The 18,865-nt window shown below is 34.7% G+C and overlaps 2 protein-coding genes across 4 annotated transcripts in view; both read right to left on the bottom strand.

Annotated features, from left to right (window-relative positions):
* Window positions 1–510: 510 nt before the first annotated feature.
* LOC130630544 (UDP-N-acetylglucosamine transporter-like) lies at window positions 511–12,703 on the bottom strand. 3 transcript variants are annotated; one of them, XM_057444073.1, is made up of 7 exons: window positions 12,554–12,703; window positions 4,780–5,135; window positions 3,597–3,719; window positions 2,805–2,982; window positions 2,027–2,145; window positions 1,257–1,390; window positions 511–790 (listed from the first exon to the last, which is right to left on the bottom strand). In XM_057444073.1, the coding sequence occupies exons 1-7, from the start codon at window positions 12,633–12,635 to the stop codon at window positions 691–693; spliced, it is 1,092 nt and encodes a 363-aa protein (XP_057300056.1). In that variant the 5' UTR covers window positions 12,636–12,703; the 3' UTR covers window positions 511–690. The 3 variants fall into 3 exon arrangements, with proteins under 3 accessions (XP_057300056.1, XP_057300055.1, XP_057300057.1); XM_057444072.1 differs by lacking the exon at window positions 12,554–12,703 and adding an exon at window positions 7,721–8,125; XM_057444074.1 differs by lacking the exon at window positions 12,554–12,703 and adding an exon at window positions 7,747–8,124.
* A 615-nt stretch (window positions 12,704–13,318) lies between these two features.
* The window catches only part of LOC130630543 (uncharacterized), a 37,416-nt gene continuing 31,869 nt past the window's right edge, over window positions 13,319–18,865 (bottom strand). Inside the window, exons 24-34 of the mRNA XM_057444071.1 lie at window positions 18,101–18,297; window positions 17,332–17,474; window positions 16,965–17,125; window positions 16,443–16,523; window positions 16,148–16,234; window positions 15,982–16,068; window positions 15,696–15,791; window positions 15,379–15,465; window positions 15,160–15,306; window positions 14,632–14,769; window positions 13,319–13,931 (exon numbers count right to left, since the gene is read on the bottom strand). Coding sequence (XP_057300054.1) covers window positions 13,887–13,931; window positions 14,632–14,769; window positions 15,160–15,306; window positions 15,379–15,465; window positions 15,696–15,791; window positions 15,982–16,068; window positions 16,148–16,234; window positions 16,443–16,523; window positions 16,965–17,125; window positions 17,332–17,474; window positions 18,101–18,297 — 1,269 coding nt within the window. The 3' untranslated portion in view covers window positions 13,319–13,886. The remainder of the gene's footprint in view (window positions 13,932–14,631; window positions 14,770–15,159; window positions 15,307–15,378; window positions 15,466–15,695; window positions 15,792–15,981; window positions 16,069–16,147; window positions 16,235–16,442; window positions 16,524–16,964; window positions 17,126–17,331; window positions 17,475–18,100; window positions 18,298–18,865) is intronic.

Here is an 18,865-nt window from a genome sequence, read left to right as displayed (position 1 = left end):
TTACGTTAGAACACAGTGCGGAAACAAACTCAGATAACGTATAACATCTCTTACATCAAAGACAATACTCTAAAAAAAGTTCGTGAGACCTGAGGCCCTCCTTTTTGAAATACTTTGGTTTCGGGTTTTGGATCGCATCATTACAAAAGCTAAAATTTAGTGCGTGCAGCAGGTAGCTTGTGATGTCTTGTATATAGGAAGTAATGTTTCTTCACTTGACGCTGAGATTATTGATACTTTAAACTGCCAGTGAAAAGTAAATTGATACATTGACAGGTACCATGCTAAAATAATGTTAAAGGAATAGATCTAACTCTATAAATTTTTAGACGTCTACGCTTAACCCAAGAAGCACGTTTCTTAGAAAAAAGGACTTAAAATCAAAATGTGAATGCTTCAGCACGCATCTTCAATTTAAAAATCAGAATTCGGCTATGAGAAAAGTACTGGTGCAAAACTAAGCAAATATATCAAGGGTGGGCAATTCAAATGAAACCTGGCAAAACAAGGTTACACTTTATAAATTATATTAAACTAATCATTAAATACGTATAAATATTTAACGCTATATCTAAAAAATTGCAATCTTCACCCATGCTGGATTTTCTTTCTGGGCGACTCTAAAAGTCATTGATTGAAACCTCATCGTCTTTTTTCCAAGCATTACACGTAGAGAACACTTCTCCACTGTCACTTATTTCCAGGATTAACTTTCTCAGAGGTTGGTTTTGCTGGCAGGCTATAAATGTACGTCGCAAGAAGAACGGCACTCGAACCAAAAATGAAAAATCTAAAAAAGGAAAAAAATTTACTTTACACGCAGCTCACTGAACTTTAAAACAGCAAACAGTTCTTTCCAAAGCAATATTTCAAGAACAATTTTCGTATTACAATAACTGGTGCACCGTGAAGACGCAGTGGGGCGAAAGTTGATGTCCTGAACTTTCCAAGAGATTTGATTCGCAAAAGTTTATAAACGTAAAAAAATTATTTCGTAAAAGTTATTATTTGCAAGAAAACAAATTCCAGACAAGAACGGTCTATTTCAGTTTGAATTTTAATGCTTTGATGATAAACATGTTCGATCGTTGTAATCTTAACTTTTGTTTATTAGCGAACTGCCTAAAAAAATTATCTTGGGAAATATTGGGTTTCGTTATGGTTTGGTTTGAAATATGACCCGAATTTCAAGGTTTTCTAGATGCACTACGAATCCTGATCTCAAAATATAAGCAATTAAAAAACGTTTTACTTACAGCGTTGGGTTGAAGTCATGCAGCAAGAAGTAAGAGATCACAGAAGACACTACGATGGAGATCGAAGTAGCAAATCCCTTTAATATGTTGTCGGCATACTTGACCACTGCACCAATAATCAGACCTCCGACACCCTGTTAAAAAGCAGTACATGAGAATGCAATAAAAACAAGAAGGCCATCACATCTTTTTAATAATAGCCGTATTTCATCTGTCTGTTTGTGCGCGAGAAAGAAGTCTTCTCGCGGAAACACGAAATACTATACATAAAGGACGGGCAAACCCGTGTATTTCTCCACGGGCTACCGACTTCTACATTATAATACCTGTATACGTCTGTGTGTCTGTCACGCAAAATGGTACCGCAAGTAGCGAGACGCACGCAATGCGGTATAAAAAGAACGTGGATTTTTCCACGGGCCACCGACTGGTGTAGTATAAAGGTCAAAGCAACATTGGCTCAGATTTTCACGCAACATGCCATACACCTTATCTTACTTGTCTCGTTCTGACTCCGCCCTGTTTTAATTTGTTTCGCTAACAAACCCTGCCTCCTGGAAATTTCAAGGCAATTCAGGGAAATCAAAACCTACAAATTTTCGCGTATACTCTTTTCGAGCCTAATAACTGTACCAATTTCCGCATTTTATTATTATTGTTTGCGTTGAACGAAAATTACACGCAGAGACGTGAAATATGAAAATTACCACAAGCAAAATTTCCAGGTTTGCATTTACAAAGTAAAAAAATACAACAGTGGTTTCACTTACCTGGATACAAATAACTACGAACACAAGCTTATTGTATCCTTGAAAGAAACCACCTGTCAACACATATTTTATATCGTTGATAAATAATCCAGCCGTTGCTATGATGATACTAAAAAAAGCTAAAAGGAATTTTTTTGATGTTAGCAACAAATGATTACAATTGACTGGTGTGTTGCAGAAATGGTAATTCTTGCCGTCTCCTCTACAGGAGGATATCTATATTATTTATCTAGCAACCTGACTGAAGTGAAGGCTTCTCCTCTCACAAAAACCACATTATATATAAAAATTGCTATCATTACCATTTAACAACAAAAAAAACATTTAAATTCCAACATTATAATCTATTTCTTGAAATTCTTTCTACACGATTTTACATCAAAAGGTTGAATAATTTTCTTCATCTTTAAACCTATTGTTTTGAACACGTTTTTAGAATTCACACCCAAACATTGATCCTTTTATCAGTGTGGCCACTCAAGTAACACTTAATCTAATTAACACTAAACACTTTCATGGTTAGTGTGACCATCCTGATTTCCTATAACCTTGTGTGAACTTAAAAAAGAAAAATATTCAAATAATTTGATGGTTCAAAATAGTTGATGGTTTACAGAAAGTTAGGATATTTTTAACCTGTTTTTTAAACATAAACAACAACAACAATAAAAACAACAACAAACCGATAAAAGCCGATAAAGTTTTCAGTGTAAATTTCTCTTCGATATGCTACAACCTTTTTGACCTTTTTAAACAAAAGATTGAGCAATGTACATACCTAGCTGTAAATTTCTCATCCACAAAGATACAGCACTTCCTTTCAAAATTTTCTCAAAATAAACACCAGAGAAACCACTAGAAATACATGCACACAAAACAGCGACCACTCCAATGAAGCGAGATGAACTTTCGACATCTTTCGTTGTTTTTGCTGCAGCAGAGCTTGGGTCAGGCCACTAAAAGCAGAAGAGCTTAAAGCTACTGTATGTTTTTTTCTTTTTTTAAAAAAAACCTCTGTAGCGAAAGGAAACGACCTAGGACGTCGTTGTCAATTGAGACTGGAAGGAAAACACTAATGGCCACTTGACTTGGCGGGTGGAACCACGTGGTTTAGGTGTAGGGACTACTCTACTTAGCAAGCTTTGCATTTACCATTTGTTATGATTGTGTTTCAACAAAATCCCTCAAAAAAATATGTAATGATTGCAGGGGTGTTCACTCATTATTAACTCCTTATTTTCATGACATTTTCGACTATAATTCTTCTGATTGATTATTTTGAAACTGAAACTCCTAACAATTTTCTGGCATATCAGTGGACATCCTGTGGACTATACTATACTATAATTTATAAGTTACTTGAAAAAAGTAAAACCACAATTATGTTTTCTAGAAATGATAAAAAAATATTTTAACCTAGTCGATTCGAATAGAGAGTTAAAACTAACAGACTATAAATATTTTATTCCTTATGCAGCTCAAATAAAAGCACATGGACTGTTTTCACTTAGTTACGAAAAATAGGTGCCAATTTTATCAGTTAAGGAACCATTTTAATCAATCACCATACCTGAACAAGAATAACTCCAACCATTAATACAACTAAGGAGAACCATTTCATTGGATTCAATTTCCGATGTAGCATAAATACAGAGAAAACAGCTGTGGTTAAAATTTTCAGTTGATACGTCACCTAAAAGCAGAATAAAAATAACTAACTTGTATAAATATTGTTATGAAGAAAATTTAATACCTGTAACAAAGTTTTATCTTCACTGCTTATCGAACCAGTCACATCATATAATGCATATATAAAAGTCGAAATAAAGTTTATGTCAAAAAAAATTCTTTTGGCTAGTGTTTAAACTTTTTCTAGCTTTTTCTGTTGGCATGGGATAGCATAACACCATCATTACAGAAAATTCATGTAATTACACTTCAGTTAACCAGGAGTTGTCAATCAATCGATAAAAAAATAAATAAATAAATGAACATCACTAGGTAGAGGTACAGTAGGTTCTATATCAAACCATTAAATTTTGTTCTGTGGAAATCTGAGTAAATCGCAAAAAATAGGAGAAATTCATTTTATAAAATCCATGTTTTGTGTACTTCAAATCCATTGGATAAAAGCGTAAAAACCTATTTATTTAATTTCCTTGTTTATTTGTGATGTGTTCCAGCAAGCATTGCAAATAAAGGGAAAAAAATAAACAAAAAAGGCATTTATTAGAGTTTGGTTTGCTATTTTCTATTGAGGTAATGAGAGATACTAGCAGCAAACCGAACGACAGCTAACAAAACAAATTCTTGTTAACATGTTAATTTGACCTTGTACACGGCAAAGTAACATGAATATTGACTTGACGTTGTAAATTTATTTAAATGCTTTTTCTCCTATTCTCTTTGCTCGTACGCAAATTATGTATTATGGTGATTTTAAAAACAATTTTATTATTATTCAAAATATTTATACAGTATATAGCCACTTCATTGTTGGAAACACTGTTATCAATGTGGGCCCTGTGTTCTTAATGTATACATTACTGGCATTGCCTACCCTATTTCCCTTACATGGCATGGGTTGACCCATAGATATGGTAAAGACACTTGCTTGCGTTGTGGACCGAACCACACACCTTGTGATTACGATACAAACTCCATATCACAAGACCATGCACCACACATAAAATAATTTCTTTACATTCTCATTTCATTTTTATTTTGGAAAGTTTTAATTAACGAGCTCGTACCTGATATGTTGCTGCATCAAGATTCGACAACGCTAAATACAAGAGATTATTCTGCACTACATACAGTAGAGCTGGCACCATTAACTTCAATGCATCTTTCCAGTTCTCGATGGCTTCCCGATGTATTTTCGTCCGGAATTGATCAAAGCTGTATCCAACTTCTTTTAGCAGTATTAGAATACAGATAAAGATTTTTAAAACTTCTGACAGCAGAACAGCTGTAGATGCTATGTATACTGGCTCGTTTGGATCACGTGATGTTCGTGTGTAACGTAGCATAAGAACATTGAGCGATGTTTGAATTACCAACACTGTAAGACATATATACTTCAATGGGATGGAAATTGTCGAAGTAACTAAAATAAAAATTAAAGAATTTTATCTAAATTACTAAACTTATTGCAAATACATATTAATATGCCCCAGAAGATTCGGTTAAAAACAGAGAACAAGTATATAAAACTCACAGATAACCCTGCAATTTTATTTGATGTTATAGCTTCTTACAACACTGAAATGATTACCTTATAGGGAGGGGATCATCAAGGAAATGATTATTGAAATAGCAAAAGCCAAAGTGTATTGTCTTTTAAGCAAAACAAAATTATTTTGGAACATAACATATTGGAATTATAATAATGTCATCCAAAATTTTATAACGATTCTATGCTCTTCAAATAAGGATATTCAGATATAATATCAAATTATCATGACAAAACTAAAGTTTTTAGAGCAAAATAGTATTCTGGTTGGATTTTATTCAGATTTAAAGAAAATAATTATTTTGAAAACAAAACTATTCTTAGAAAGCTCAGCTATATGAAGGGTTTGACTGTAACTTTTCGCAATTAAGGCACTGAAATTAGGTAATTTGTTCTACCTTTTGTTAATGAACTCAGGGATAAGAGTCATTTTTAGTATCGACCTCTTTAATTGAGTTTGACATAATTAGGAAATTTAGGAAAGGTCTATTCTACACAAAAAACATTTTGTTTCACTGGCAACTAAGGGCCAGGAAATTTGATTATCTGTTTTGAGTGCCTTAAAAACATAATGCACAGTGCATTTTATTTTGCCACATTTTTAAATCGTTTTTTAACTAGTATTTGAAAAATGTAATAAATTTTTTTGACAATGCAATGGGAACAAACACTCTAAATAAAAAGTCACGCAAAACATATAATCAACTTTCCTTGGCCTAAAATTTATCTAAACAAATGTTATTAAAACATTTCAGGGCATCCGATGAAACTCATGCCTTTTTTGATCACACGGTTCTAAAATAACTATTTAATTGATGGTCAAATACATTTTAGGTGAAAATTATGCTGAAAAATTTAAAGTGAGATAATTTTTTTTGGACATAGTCGCCTGCCTTTCTGTCAATCTGTCTGTGTGCACGACGTTTATGGTACGATGGGTTGAGACATAAGCTCAGCTGGCCAACTGTTTTATGAAATCCGGGGCATCGAACTCAAAATTGATTAAAGTGCTAAGCAACAAGATGATAATGTGTAAACAAATGTAAATAAACAATGTATATAAAGCAAAAGAAACACTGTTATAGCAAACAACTGACAAACACGAGAATGCACACAAAGAACCATTAAAAGAAAAATGGGATATTTATATAGTAATAGTGGTATCAATTTTTTTTGGCAAACAGCCACTACATAGTTGCCTGCCTGTCAATTTTTTCGTCTGTCTGTGTGTGGGACTTTCATGAAATTAACATACATGAGTTACCAGGGTCCTGGGATTTATTTAGTCAGTTTTCTCCAGGCAGAGCTTGTTTTAAAACTGACAAGTTAATAAGTTGTATATATCTTCATCTTCAATTTAGCCAAAAGTAGACAGTCATATACATTATTTTAAAACAGTTTAAGAAATTTCCAAATTGTTTTGCATGAGGATGGTCCAACACAGCAGTCTTTTTCAGGAATACTTGAGTAGGTGTGTGATGATTCGCACATGTAAATCAAGTAACGCATGCGATGTAAAACGCACGTGCAAAGAATGTTACGCATGCGTTACGGGCTCCAAGGTTATTTTTGTTACGCATTCATTTTGCGGTAGACAAGTGGGGGACGTTTTAAATCGTGAACCCCAAACATGATGATCGAGTAGACACTGGTATAGCGACTCTCTTAATCTTAACTTCCTTTTCTACATGTCCGAAATAGTATGCATGACTATACTGTCATTTTTATATTTACTGTTTATTTAAGGTCATCACAAGCAAATAGGCAAAAATATGCTTTGTTTTCAAATTAAGAAAAATCATTATCTACGTGGCTTAAATAAAACTTCAAAATTTATTCAGAAAGTTCAGCTACACCTTAACAAAATTTATAAAGAAAAAAATTATACTGCATGTGGGTTTCGTTTTTACAGGCATAAAGAAAAAATCCATTAAATTCGAACCTGCTCTATGGTTTCCAATTGTTTTGTCAAATAAAGAAATTATCTACCATTAAATCCATGATAAAATGCCTATTCCACCCGTAAGTGCAGTTTTGCAAACTTGCTTCATCTGTGCTCCATCGACGTTCACCTCTGCATTAGTTAAGAACCGCATGGCTGGATTTCTTGGTAAGACCTGGGGATCAACAACGAAGGAGCCAGGCAAAAGAGATTTATGTCTACATAGTTCTTTTAACTAAGTCAGGAGTCAGTGAATTAGCTAGGATAGTCAGGTTGGCTATGAATAGTCTTGCTTGTGGATTAAAAGGACCAGGACTATTCAATAATATAACATTTGGCTCCTTAATAAAGTAGATTTTTAACAGGAGGTGGCAAGTACTAACTTGGAGGTTATTAAAATTAAATATATAAGACAACTTTGTAAATTTTTTTTTCTAGCTCTTGCTATCTCCTTATTATCCTTTCCTGTTCACAAAATGAAAGGTGAACCTGTTCACAAAATGAAAGGTGAACCTACTCAATTGAGAAGTGGAACCAGCATACCCTTTATTCTCGGCTCCTTCTGTTTTTTGTTCATTGTGGTTAGCGGAAGCATCGAAATTCACGATTTCTTGATAGCCAGCAGGAGTTTGCAAGTCCACATTAAACGAGAAATCCACTATCATATCTGTGGTTAAACTTTTTACTTGTATTGTAATTGAACTATATTTTCCTCATGACAACAAGCTATTATCTCTTTCTTTATAAGGCACACAATATAAAACACTACCACCAATAAAGTCCTTTGTTACACTCTGCTACAGAATAATAAAATCTTTCAAAACATTCTTTAACTTTGTTTAAGCCATTATTCAAATTAAAAAGGTGAACATTCCAATTATTATTGTTTAATGTTTCCATGGATACTTTAAAGATAAAATATAATTACATGAAAGTATTAGTACAATGGAGTAGTTGATAAGACAGTATATTGCAAATGAGTTGTAAAATGTATACAATGAAATATCACAACATAATTAAAATAACATTTTAACAGTCAACCAAGTACATAATAATGAAAGCATTCAACAAAAAATTGCCACCATAAAACTATATTTTAGTGTTTTATGTTAGCTAAAAATGCAGACATCAGCTTTTCTCTTAATAATGTTTTGCATTAGCAATGTATTTATTTAATTGGTGGGTCCAAATTTACCAAAATTCTTTTTACTTTATGTCACATATTGTTTTGTTATTTGTTATTTGTAGAAGTTTACTATCAAAATTTGTTAAGTCTGTGATTTTATTCAAGCATATATATATATACCAAAACATTAAATAAAACAAATTTCACACTTTTGTCTAGTAACCATTTACAACCACCTTGGGTGAGTGCCAAAACTGCTATGCCTATTGGCACAAAATAAAGTGGAGCTGAACTGCAAGTTTTACTTATGTTAATTGTGGTGACAAAATTACAGTTCTTTCGTACATACTAAAAAGGGTAACACCCTATAACAAGCTAGAACAACCTGGACCAATCTGGAACAAGCTAGAACAACCTAAGAACAGCTTGGAACAAGCTAGAACAAGCTAGAACAACCTAAGAACAACCTGGAACAAACTGGAATAAACTAAGGACAAGTGAGACCTATCTGAAAACATGCTAAAAGATCATGCTGATAGAGTTAAATTAGGGTAATCCCTTTGCGTGTTTTGTGAGCGATTGAGGTTATAAGCGTGTACAAAAAAAATCAAGAGTAAGAAGCGCCGTGATTGTAACATCTGCTGAATGAATAACGAAAAGATACGTCAGTTGGACCGTCAGGGTAGTTTGGCTCCTGTATATAGCTCTTCGACAAAAAATTTAAGCGCGATCTCCTATGTTTCGCGGAGCCAGAAGGCAGCGATTAATAGCCTGGAATGACAGGGTCACTAATGACGAGGAATCGTCGTAATAGCAACATGGCCAGAGATTTGCTTTTGGTTGATGATATGTGCTTCAAATCTTCATCATCAGAAGACGTCATTTAACTAAAACTGTTTTAAAAAACCTTCTTGGATGCTTAGTAATGAAATGGGTATCAGATGTGTGTTTTCGACATCTCGCTACAAAATGGGTGACCTGGTTTCCATTCATTGTTGTTGTTTTTAAACAACAGCGTTTTTGAAGGTTTTTTTACCCAAAAACCAGGTATAACCACCAGTTTCACAGAACAATGAGAGAGCTGACAGTAAACAAAGAGAACAACCAGAGAACCAGCAGCAAATGAAATGAGAATTCTGTACGGAATAACGTAAACGCTGTGTTCTGAAAACTGATTTAAATGAAGAAAAAAAAAATTTTTTTCCCTCTTTCCATTCATTTCAAACATTTCCAATGTGGCGAGACAGAAAGAAGTCCATTTCCTTGATGCAGCGAACTGTATCGTCGTGTAAGACCGGGGGTTCACATAAAATGGTAAAATTCAATATAATAAAGAAATACAATAACTAGCTATTGTTCTAGCTATATGCTGATATTGGACGCACTTTAGGGGTAAAAATACCAGGACGGTTAATGCTGTTGTTGTACTAAACTAAGGGAATCCCCCATAACTTGGCGAGCGGGAAACATGACAGAAACATTCTTGCTACAAACCCAGATTTATTTACAGAATCGATACAGAGATAGTCTTATATTGGTTGTTATATTTCTTAGGTTGTTCTAGGTTGTTCTAGATCGTTCCAGGTTGTTCTAGCTTGTTCTAGGGTTTTACCCTTTTTAGAATGTATGACAGTTCTTTAGCATTGTAGTTAGTATACATTAGATTTACTTTAGTCATTGGGGATGCCATGTAGAGTCATGCACAGTGGGGGATGGTTTCTACATATAGACCTGATCTTAAAGGACAGTAGTAGCCTGTAAAGGAACTGGACCCTACATTAGTGGCTGCATATAAAACCCCAACACCCACACTTGCTAGATCTTCAGATGTATCTTACCCACCCTCCCACTCTTTTCTATATATATTGATTTTCTTCACCTATTTTTTCTTTTTTTTATGTCATCAACACACCTACAAGTGGTGGATGGGAGATATCAATTCAATTTATCATCGTGGTGCAATGGAATCGAATAGAAATATCATGGATATCTCTAATGCAACTAAAGACAACTGTATCACAGCTGTTATTGGAGCACGCACCAGAACACAACCAGACAGTTGCTTCTACCTCCCTGGTATTTATTTTCGCCCATGTTATGTCAGGGTTTTAGTCCAAAGGTAAAATCAACGAGTATCCTCTAATTTAATTGGTGGGTGTGTTGAGCATCCTTTGTCAGCTGTTTAGGCAAGTAATGTGTTGATACAAGCCATTGAAAAACGTACCTGATGCTCAGGACGTGTATACATGTGTTCACCATATTTGCTAACGCTCATTGAGGTGTGCCTGACATGCAGGGCATCTCAATCAGTAGCACTTGAATACTCTTTTGTACTTAATTGTAGGGGGAAGCGTCAAATTGTACTTTTTTGAATTTTTTACCCCTTAAATCATTTATAATGACCCCCCCCCATTTTATTGAAATTTTAGAATGAGACCCCCTCATTTTATTATCACCCGCCATAATACGTTTTGGATATCATAAAGCAGAATCTCTTTTATAATCAAAACACAACTCTCTTTTGGAACAAATCTTAAGAACAAATGCTATTTACAGGTTTAAAAATAACAAATATCAACAAAATGTCAGAACAGTTTATTCCTTAAACATGTGAAAAGCATTGTTATCTCTATTTTTAGTTGTTTCACTAGTGTTAATTTATTTATAGTTAGTCGTTTTTTTCCCCTATTTTAAAGAAAATTTAGTAATCCCCCCTTAGGTCATTATATTATGACCTCCCCACTTTAAGAAATTTTACCCAGATTACCCACCCCTCTGCTTATTCGCCCCCCCCCCCCCTACAATTAAGCGCTCCAGGTATGAATAAAAACACTAGTAATTAGCATGTGCTCAGGACATGTCGATGCACCTGATGCTTAGGGTATCTCTCATACAACTGATGCTCAGGGTATATGAATAAAACACAAGTATATATTTTGCATGTGCCTGATGCTCAGAACATGTAGTTGTAGATATGTGCACTGTAATCATTATTGGAATAGCAAACATGCACCTGTCACTCTGGGCATGTCGACGCACTGGACGCTTAAGGCATCTCATTCACTCAAACACCTGACGCTCAGGGTATGAGAGAAAACACCACTGTCTCATGTTTCTGACACTTGGAGCATGAAGACACCTATAATGCATATCCTTACACTCAGGATATGCATTATATATTTGTGCATATGACGAAGCACTTAGGAGACACCTGCATTCCCACCCATTCCCCAAAAAATTCTATAAATAGTCTATGCATACTGAATGTGTTGTATCTACTCATTTTAATAGAAATGCATTGTTTCTATCAATTTTGTGTTATTCTAAAACCCAAAGCAATAAATGTTCTGACTAAAATAAAATTACAAAACATTATTAGGAGAAAGTGTAAGGGTTAGTATTATCCTAGATCATTTAAAAATTGAGAATCATCATACTAATTTATTTGATGAAGTAAAGTTATGTTATTAAGACTTATTCACCACCCTGCTTCCAAGTTGTTTGGCCTCAAAGTTTTAAGTGCATTGTAATTGCTTAATTAACTTAAATTATAAATATTGGAGTTACATTAATGTTATTGATGCCGTGTTGCAACGTCAGAATATTTAACATGACATATATACATTTTTCGACAATTTCAAAGAAAAATTAAAGCACCCTTATGCTGAAGTTGTCACAAAAATGTGAAAAAGGACTTTTCAGTCCATTCTATAGCACAAATCTATTGTTAGGAATCTACATAAGTATATACATAGCTATAGACACGAAAGATCTAAATAATCTACGCTCCAACGCCTCAAAAACACCTCCGTGAGAAGAAATCTGCTAAAAAGACTTAGCATCTTTTCCCTAAGAGTTTACAGCTGAAAATAAAACTGAAGCAATGGCTTGAGTCTCTTTTTAAAATGCCTAACCTTCAGCAAATGTTAGTTTTTTTATCAGCACCTTTCTTAGGGGCATTCTGTTTCTGTGGATGCGCCCTCTAATAAAAAAGACAATCACATCTTGTCAATAGCTAACTATAGGTAGCTACTAATCTGTTCAATCTATAGACAGCTAAGATGGCTAGCTAGCAACAGAGAAACAGAAATGGATGTATTTTAAGACGGTCTCAACGAGCTAATCACGAATCTTATCTTATCTTACAACGCTTTAGCCAACTTTATAAAATATGAAAAGCAAAATCTAAAAAAATGTTTGGCTACGTTTTAGATGGGTAGTTACCTCGGAGGGATGGAACTGGATGTTCCTTTAATTTCTCTGCTACAATGGGATTTATATCCGTCACTCGTTTTTTAGGCGCCATCTTTCTTTTACGTGGGAATCACGCTTTGCTCCCTCCCAAAAGGTTTGCTTTCACTTTCGTTTTAAGAAATGCACAAAAATGATTTACTCGCGGCCCCTGCCAAAACCGAGACGTCTCCTTTAAATAGAGATTCTTCCAAAGTTGGGTTAAATTTCTAAAAAACTGCTCTGGAGTGTAAGTACAAGGTTAAATTGGCTCAAAAGTGTGTGTGTGTCAAGGGGTTGTTTTTAGGAGATATGTTGCAGTGTAAGTTTTGAACTTTTAAATAACGTGCGTGTCCCCTACACAGATAAAAAAGTTTTTAAATCACGTAGGTTATTCTTGAATTATGGGAATGTTGAATTTTAACACTCCTGAAAACCCTGCACTTTTCCTGGAAACAGAAGGATGTAGCGAGGTTTGATTGATTGTTGCGATAATCGATTATTTCAGTTGTTGGTTAGATGTGAAATTATATCTTCTGTGCACCTATCATAATCTTTTTTTTTGCTTCTTAAAAAAGAAAGGATTAGATTGAAAATGGAACATGCCAAACTTAAGTGATGGGTAAAAAAATGACGAATATTGGAGTAAAACTTTTTGAACCCCTAAACTGATGCAATTTATGTTTTCACATTTCAACAGTTGGTACTCGTCAACTTCCAATTAACAGTAAAAAATGATTTGTGCGTAAAAACTTTACAATTTCACATTTCAATCGTGACACTCTGACCATCGTCAACTTCCAATTAATAGTAAAAAATGATTTGTGCGTTAAAACTTTACAATATAAATCTATTCTTCTTGGTTTTATATTACGTACAAAATAAATAACTTTATCTATAAAATATACTACTTAACTCTGTATAATATATAACCACTAAAATTTCTTAGGGTAATAATTTAAGGAAATAAAAAAAGGGACAGGGAAAGTTTTGACAACAGTCATTATAAAACACTCAGGATCTTTATTCGGACAGGATCTTTATTCGGACAGGATCTTTATTCGGACAGGATCTTTATTCGGACAAGATCTTTTAGTAAAAGAGTCATACGCCTTTCAAATAAACACATCCATTTTAGGAAACTGAAAACTTTTTAACAAGAAATTTCAAATTCCATCTCTGGTCTCCTTTATTTGAAAAAAATCGCCTTAACTGCAACTAACCACGTTGAATTTACTACAGAAATACTTAAGAACAAATAAATAACAGTATTTCTGATTGGCTAAGACAAAACAGGATGTTTCACTTCTCTAAGCGTCTTTCTTGGTTACGTGTTTGTGGTCTGATGTTTTTCAAAAACTGCTTGAAGTAACTATAAAGACCAAATAAGAAAAACGTCAAAGTATGCGTATGCTAGACCTAACATTTTGGGTTTCATACCTTGTAGAATCCTCAAAACATATTTAAATCCTCAAAATTACATTTCAGGTTGTTTTCCTATTTTTACAAAAAAAAATTCCACCTATAAAAAAAGGATACTGATTTCCTTATAAAAATATAAAGGGTTGTTTAAGACATTTGAACAAAACCCGAAAAATACATTTCTCCTTAAAACCCATAAAACTTTGGCGGGACCGGTAAAATTGGAAACTTGTGGGACTTTGGTATGCAAGTTCCTAAAGATGTACTGACACACATAAATATTAATTTACCCAAAGTTATATCCACTTTAGCAATTAATTTTTTAAAGTTACATCGACTGCAGCGATTAATTTCTTAAAATTCTTAAGATAACTTTATTAAAGTTACATTTTCCGCAGCAATTAAAGATAAAATGACCGGAATTGAATCTGAAGAATATCTAACTAAGCATATCTAACTTTTTAGAGCAAAAATTATGTTTTCAAAATTTTCCTCGACAAAAATAATTCTTCACAAATTTTAAGCTTCTAATGTTTTTACCATATTACGAAATATCTTACTTTCTTCTAACCAGATCAATCTTTTCCGATTAGTTACTCCAGCTTTATGCAATCTTTAATAATACGAAATGTGAGCTAAGACGAACTTACATTCTGAAAGGCTTTCCCAACATTGATGATGTAATCATCCACAGGGATACCAGCTGGTGTTAACGTTCGAACGGATTTTGATTGCATAGAGCTTAAAAATTTGTTAGAGCGTGGCAAGTACGTCTGGTTTACTTTCATCTAAAAAGCACAAAGTAGATCGCACGAATTGTGTTTTTTGTATCTGTAGAACAAAACAGCAATTTTGAAAAAATGAAAAGAAGTGTGACAGAAATACAATCAAACCTGTAGAAGACGACCACTCTGAGGAATTAAAAGGCAGGTGGCCATTTCATAAAACACTTCTGTAAGGTGGTTGCTGGTCGCTTTAGGCAGGTGGTCGTCTTATAGAGTATCAAATGACTGTAAAAGACATTGGGGGGACCCAAATGTGGTCGTATAAGACAGGTGGCTATCTTATACTAGTAGTCGTTACAGCAGGTTGTACTGTACAATAAAAAACTAAGATGGAGTCCTTTGTTAGTCCTTATTACACCTTAAATTGATAAACAATAAAATACAGACAATTACTTCTTCATTCTCCAGCTCGTCAATTCTTCTTGGATCTCCAATACGAAGATACACGGACGTTCCATCGATGACTTTTATCAATTTCTTCTTGCGCATAGTGGCAATTGCTGGTATCAAAGGTTGTGACTGGATGTCACTGATAAGTTGCTGAACAAAAGAGGAAGCACTTGAGATGATCAACAGAAAAGTAACGAACATCAAATAGGTATGTAATAATACCTTGGAAGGAGCACCTTGAAAGACTGGTAACTGATAAACACCATATGAAAGATATCCCATTGTACATACTGGTAGCACGGTCCACGCCTAACACGAAAGAACGAGTGCGTTAGGACAAAAGTCCACTTCGATCCGTGAAAAATTATGTTTTTATACACCGTAGCCCTTGCTGGGCTTTTAAATATTTCAAATTGACTATGACTTTTGAAACGGACAATGTGTGAAAAATATTGCGCAATATTGAGCACTTTGATGCGTGCACTTTAAATCAACGTGCTAAAACAAGAACGAACGAAAGAAATAAGTTCACTGGATACCTGCGAGCTGATTGTAAAGATATTTTCCTGTGGCACAACTTCATATAAATGAACAATCACAGCAAGATTAGGATGAAATTGTCTTCGCGGCAATACCTGAAAAAGTAAACCATTCATGATCTATATAGCTTTGGAATGTTTTTATACGTGACAAAATTCCGCGTTGCTCTTTTCTCTTTTTATCATTCCATATCTACAGACAATCGCGTACCAGCGTTTATTATAAATAGTATGAAGCATGCAAGCAACCAAGTGTGGAGAAGAGATTGCTCACAAGTTAACAAACCTTGGTAGTTTCGAACCATTGAGGATGACGTTGCAATGAGTCAGGATCAATCTGAGTCAACACAATTAGTGGATCGTCAACAGAACCCTGAAGAAAGAGCCATGAAAGAATATTCCACATGAAGATCTCGCAATTTTTTTATACTACACACAGTATAAACATTTACCTGGTAATATGCGCTTGGTGGAGACATACACAGAGTTGCAAAGGTAAAGCCATTCCACAAAATATTCTGCGCCCGCTCAAGACGCACCTGAAATAAAAATTGACAAAACATGCGGACAAAACATGGACTGCTTAAGGTAAGGTTCAAATCTCACATTTGCATGACAAAAGTAGACATTGTCGTAAGTGTATTGTGGGTTTATCTTGCTATTTATAAAGCCTCGCCTGCTCTCGTTTTGAAATCTCGGATCACATGCTCTAGATAATACCAAAAAGAATCTAAAAAATTGACTTACGCATAAACCATGTAATGAATCATACTTGAGAAGATATTTTGTATTAAACAAAACAGTCTGTTCCTGTAACTTGAATTTGCCCTAAACGAGAGACATGTCACACTTTAGATGCGTCAGTGACTGAATAAGTAATAAGAACTGTACTGGCAAGTTTTGAAGACAAACTCTCGATCTTGGATGTACTCGACTGCTTCATCATGTATCAGGACTAAGGAACGCTAACAAAGGCAATCAATTATTTGTGGGTTGATCGCGACAACAAGTTACAAAATTAACACACTCAAATTTTTGTTGGATTATGAGGATTATTGTTATTTATTTCGATTTTTTAAATATTTCCAATTTTTAGCGTCGGTATCTTGAGCAGGTATAATTTCAGATGAAAACATTCGAAATGATTTTGCAAGACGTATCGACTTAATCATCCGTTGAAAAGTTACAGCTGTTGGAAACCGAAATTCGATCAACCCGTCCCAAATTTATACCCCTCAAACTCCCTCACAACTTTTGCCCCTATGTTACCTTCAACCATTCGAGCAATCCTTCCTCATTTTTTGTTTTGCGTCCATCAGGTGCGATTTGTTTTGCAGCATCTTTGACCATCACTGTAGCTCTGTTGTTGAAAAAATGAAACAACTCAACTACTGAAGGTGTTGGTCGACACTGTTGTGAATCATATCTACCTAATTAAAAACAATACTAGCTACAGCAAGTGTTATAATACTAATGCCAACGCTACAGGCTTGACTAAAAATAAAACGTCTCGCAAGCACCGTCATCCCGTTTGTCAACCCCACATTAAGAAGGAAAAAACTTACGGCGACAACATAATCAATTCATAACAAATTAAACCAGAAGACAGAAAACCAGTGTTACGCTACCCTCTCACCTTCGTGGTAAGATCTTGGAGGTACAAGAACACCTTCTGCGACCCATTCATCTTCAGGAAAATCTGCTGCCTTCTTCGCTTCTCCGTCTGGGTAGCACGCAGCAGGAAGGAGACGCACAAGTAGGCTGCTGCAAGGTATTGAACTACAAAACGAAGGTGGCTTTGCTAATACTTTATTGAAGTTGAAATCATTGACTATTTTATTAACTTTTTTAGTTGTTATTGTTTACTTCTCTTATACATCTCATCGCTTTTCTACACACTAAATTCATTCATTCATTCATTCATGCATTCATTTATTTATCAATTTATCTCTATAATAATAGTCGTCGTCTGTCTGTCTCCACGCGGAACCCCCGCTGAGTTACAAAATGATGTTACGGAAACACGAATATCAAATGCGATATATTTTTATCCACTTTTTTGCGACGGGTAAATATAAAGGACGGGCGACTCCGTGGATTTTTTCACGGGTAACGACTAGTCTATATTATAATAACCGTGTGCGTCTGTCTGTCACGCACAATGGTACCGCAAGTAGCGACACGCACGCAACGCAGTATAAAAAGAACGGACGAACCCGTGGATTTTTCACGGGCCACCGACTAGTTAACCTCAAATATTAGGCCTTAAAACTAGCAAGCATGATCGTAAAGAAAAACGTTTTATAATGTATATTGCTCATGCATACGCAATTTTTAACATAAAGAGAGTGCTGAGATTCTACTTCACGAACAAACTTCGTATGAAAAGAAGCTCATTTACCTACCTCTTAAGAAAAGTTTTATCAGAATTTGTTCCATGCTGCGATGATTGATACAGCTTTAACTGTATACTACCTTCATTTAAACAAAACGATTCAGCAGACGAATCCACGTGATCAATTGAATTCGGCTTCACAAATACTGGAAGGATGCTTTGACCGAACAACGAAACTTGTTTCGTTACCACATCCAAAATATACACCTGGACAATAAAAAAAATATCACATCGCTTGAACAAAAACTAGTGCCTTACGAGAATTAATTGATGCGAACATTCCAGTAGCAGCAATATATAGGAATCACGAGAGCGAAAAGAAGAGGAAATATAACGACCGCGTCATCAACCTTGAACATGGCTCATTCACTCCACTTGTTTTTTCCATTAATGGAGGTATGAGTCAAGAAGGTACCATATTTCACAAACATCTCGCTGAAAAGATTGCTAACAAGACGGGACAAAAGTATGAACGAATAATGTCATGGATAAGATGTAAATTAAGTTTTGTAATAATGCGTTCTGCTTTGTTGTGTCTGAGGGGTAGTCGTTCTGTGAAGGTTAACGTGGAGCCAGCTGATGACTTCAGCTTCGCATGTGACGAAGCCAGGCTTTGACATTCTGTTTTAGTTATTATATTGTTTTTTATATTGTTTGTTGTTTCAATATTTATTTTTGTTGTTTGTTTGTTCTAATAGCTGGCACACATTAGGCATCAAGTCCCCAACAGTCCTCTCTTTTTCGTTCTCGCAGTTATCTCCTTCTCGAATCTTTT

Source organism: Hydractinia symbiolongicarpus, chromosome 2, assembly GCF_029227915.1.
Source record: "Hydractinia symbiolongicarpus strain clone_291-10 chromosome 2, HSymV2.1, whole genome shotgun sequence".
Classification (NCBI taxonomy): domain Eukaryota; kingdom Metazoa; phylum Cnidaria; class Hydrozoa; order Anthoathecata; family Hydractiniidae; genus Hydractinia; species Hydractinia symbiolongicarpus.
The sequence above is the reverse complement of the archived record's forward strand: the minus strand, read 5'-3'. Positions and strand labels throughout refer to the sequence as shown.

Excerpts from the sequence above, each read along its gene's own strand:
- LOC130630544 (XM_057444072.1), bottom strand. The coding sequence starts at position 7,868 with ATGATAGTGGATTTCTCGTTTAATGTGGACTTGCAAACTCCTGCTGGC. Across the intron at positions 2,146-2,804 it reads GATGAGAAATTTACAGCTAG|CTTTTTTTAGTATCATCATA; the intron begins GTATGTACATTG and ends AATTCCTTTTAG. Across the intron at positions 791-1,256 it reads CATGACTTCAACCCAACGCT|ATTTTTCATTTTTGGTTCGA; the intron begins GTAAGTAAAACG and ends TTCCTTTTTTAG.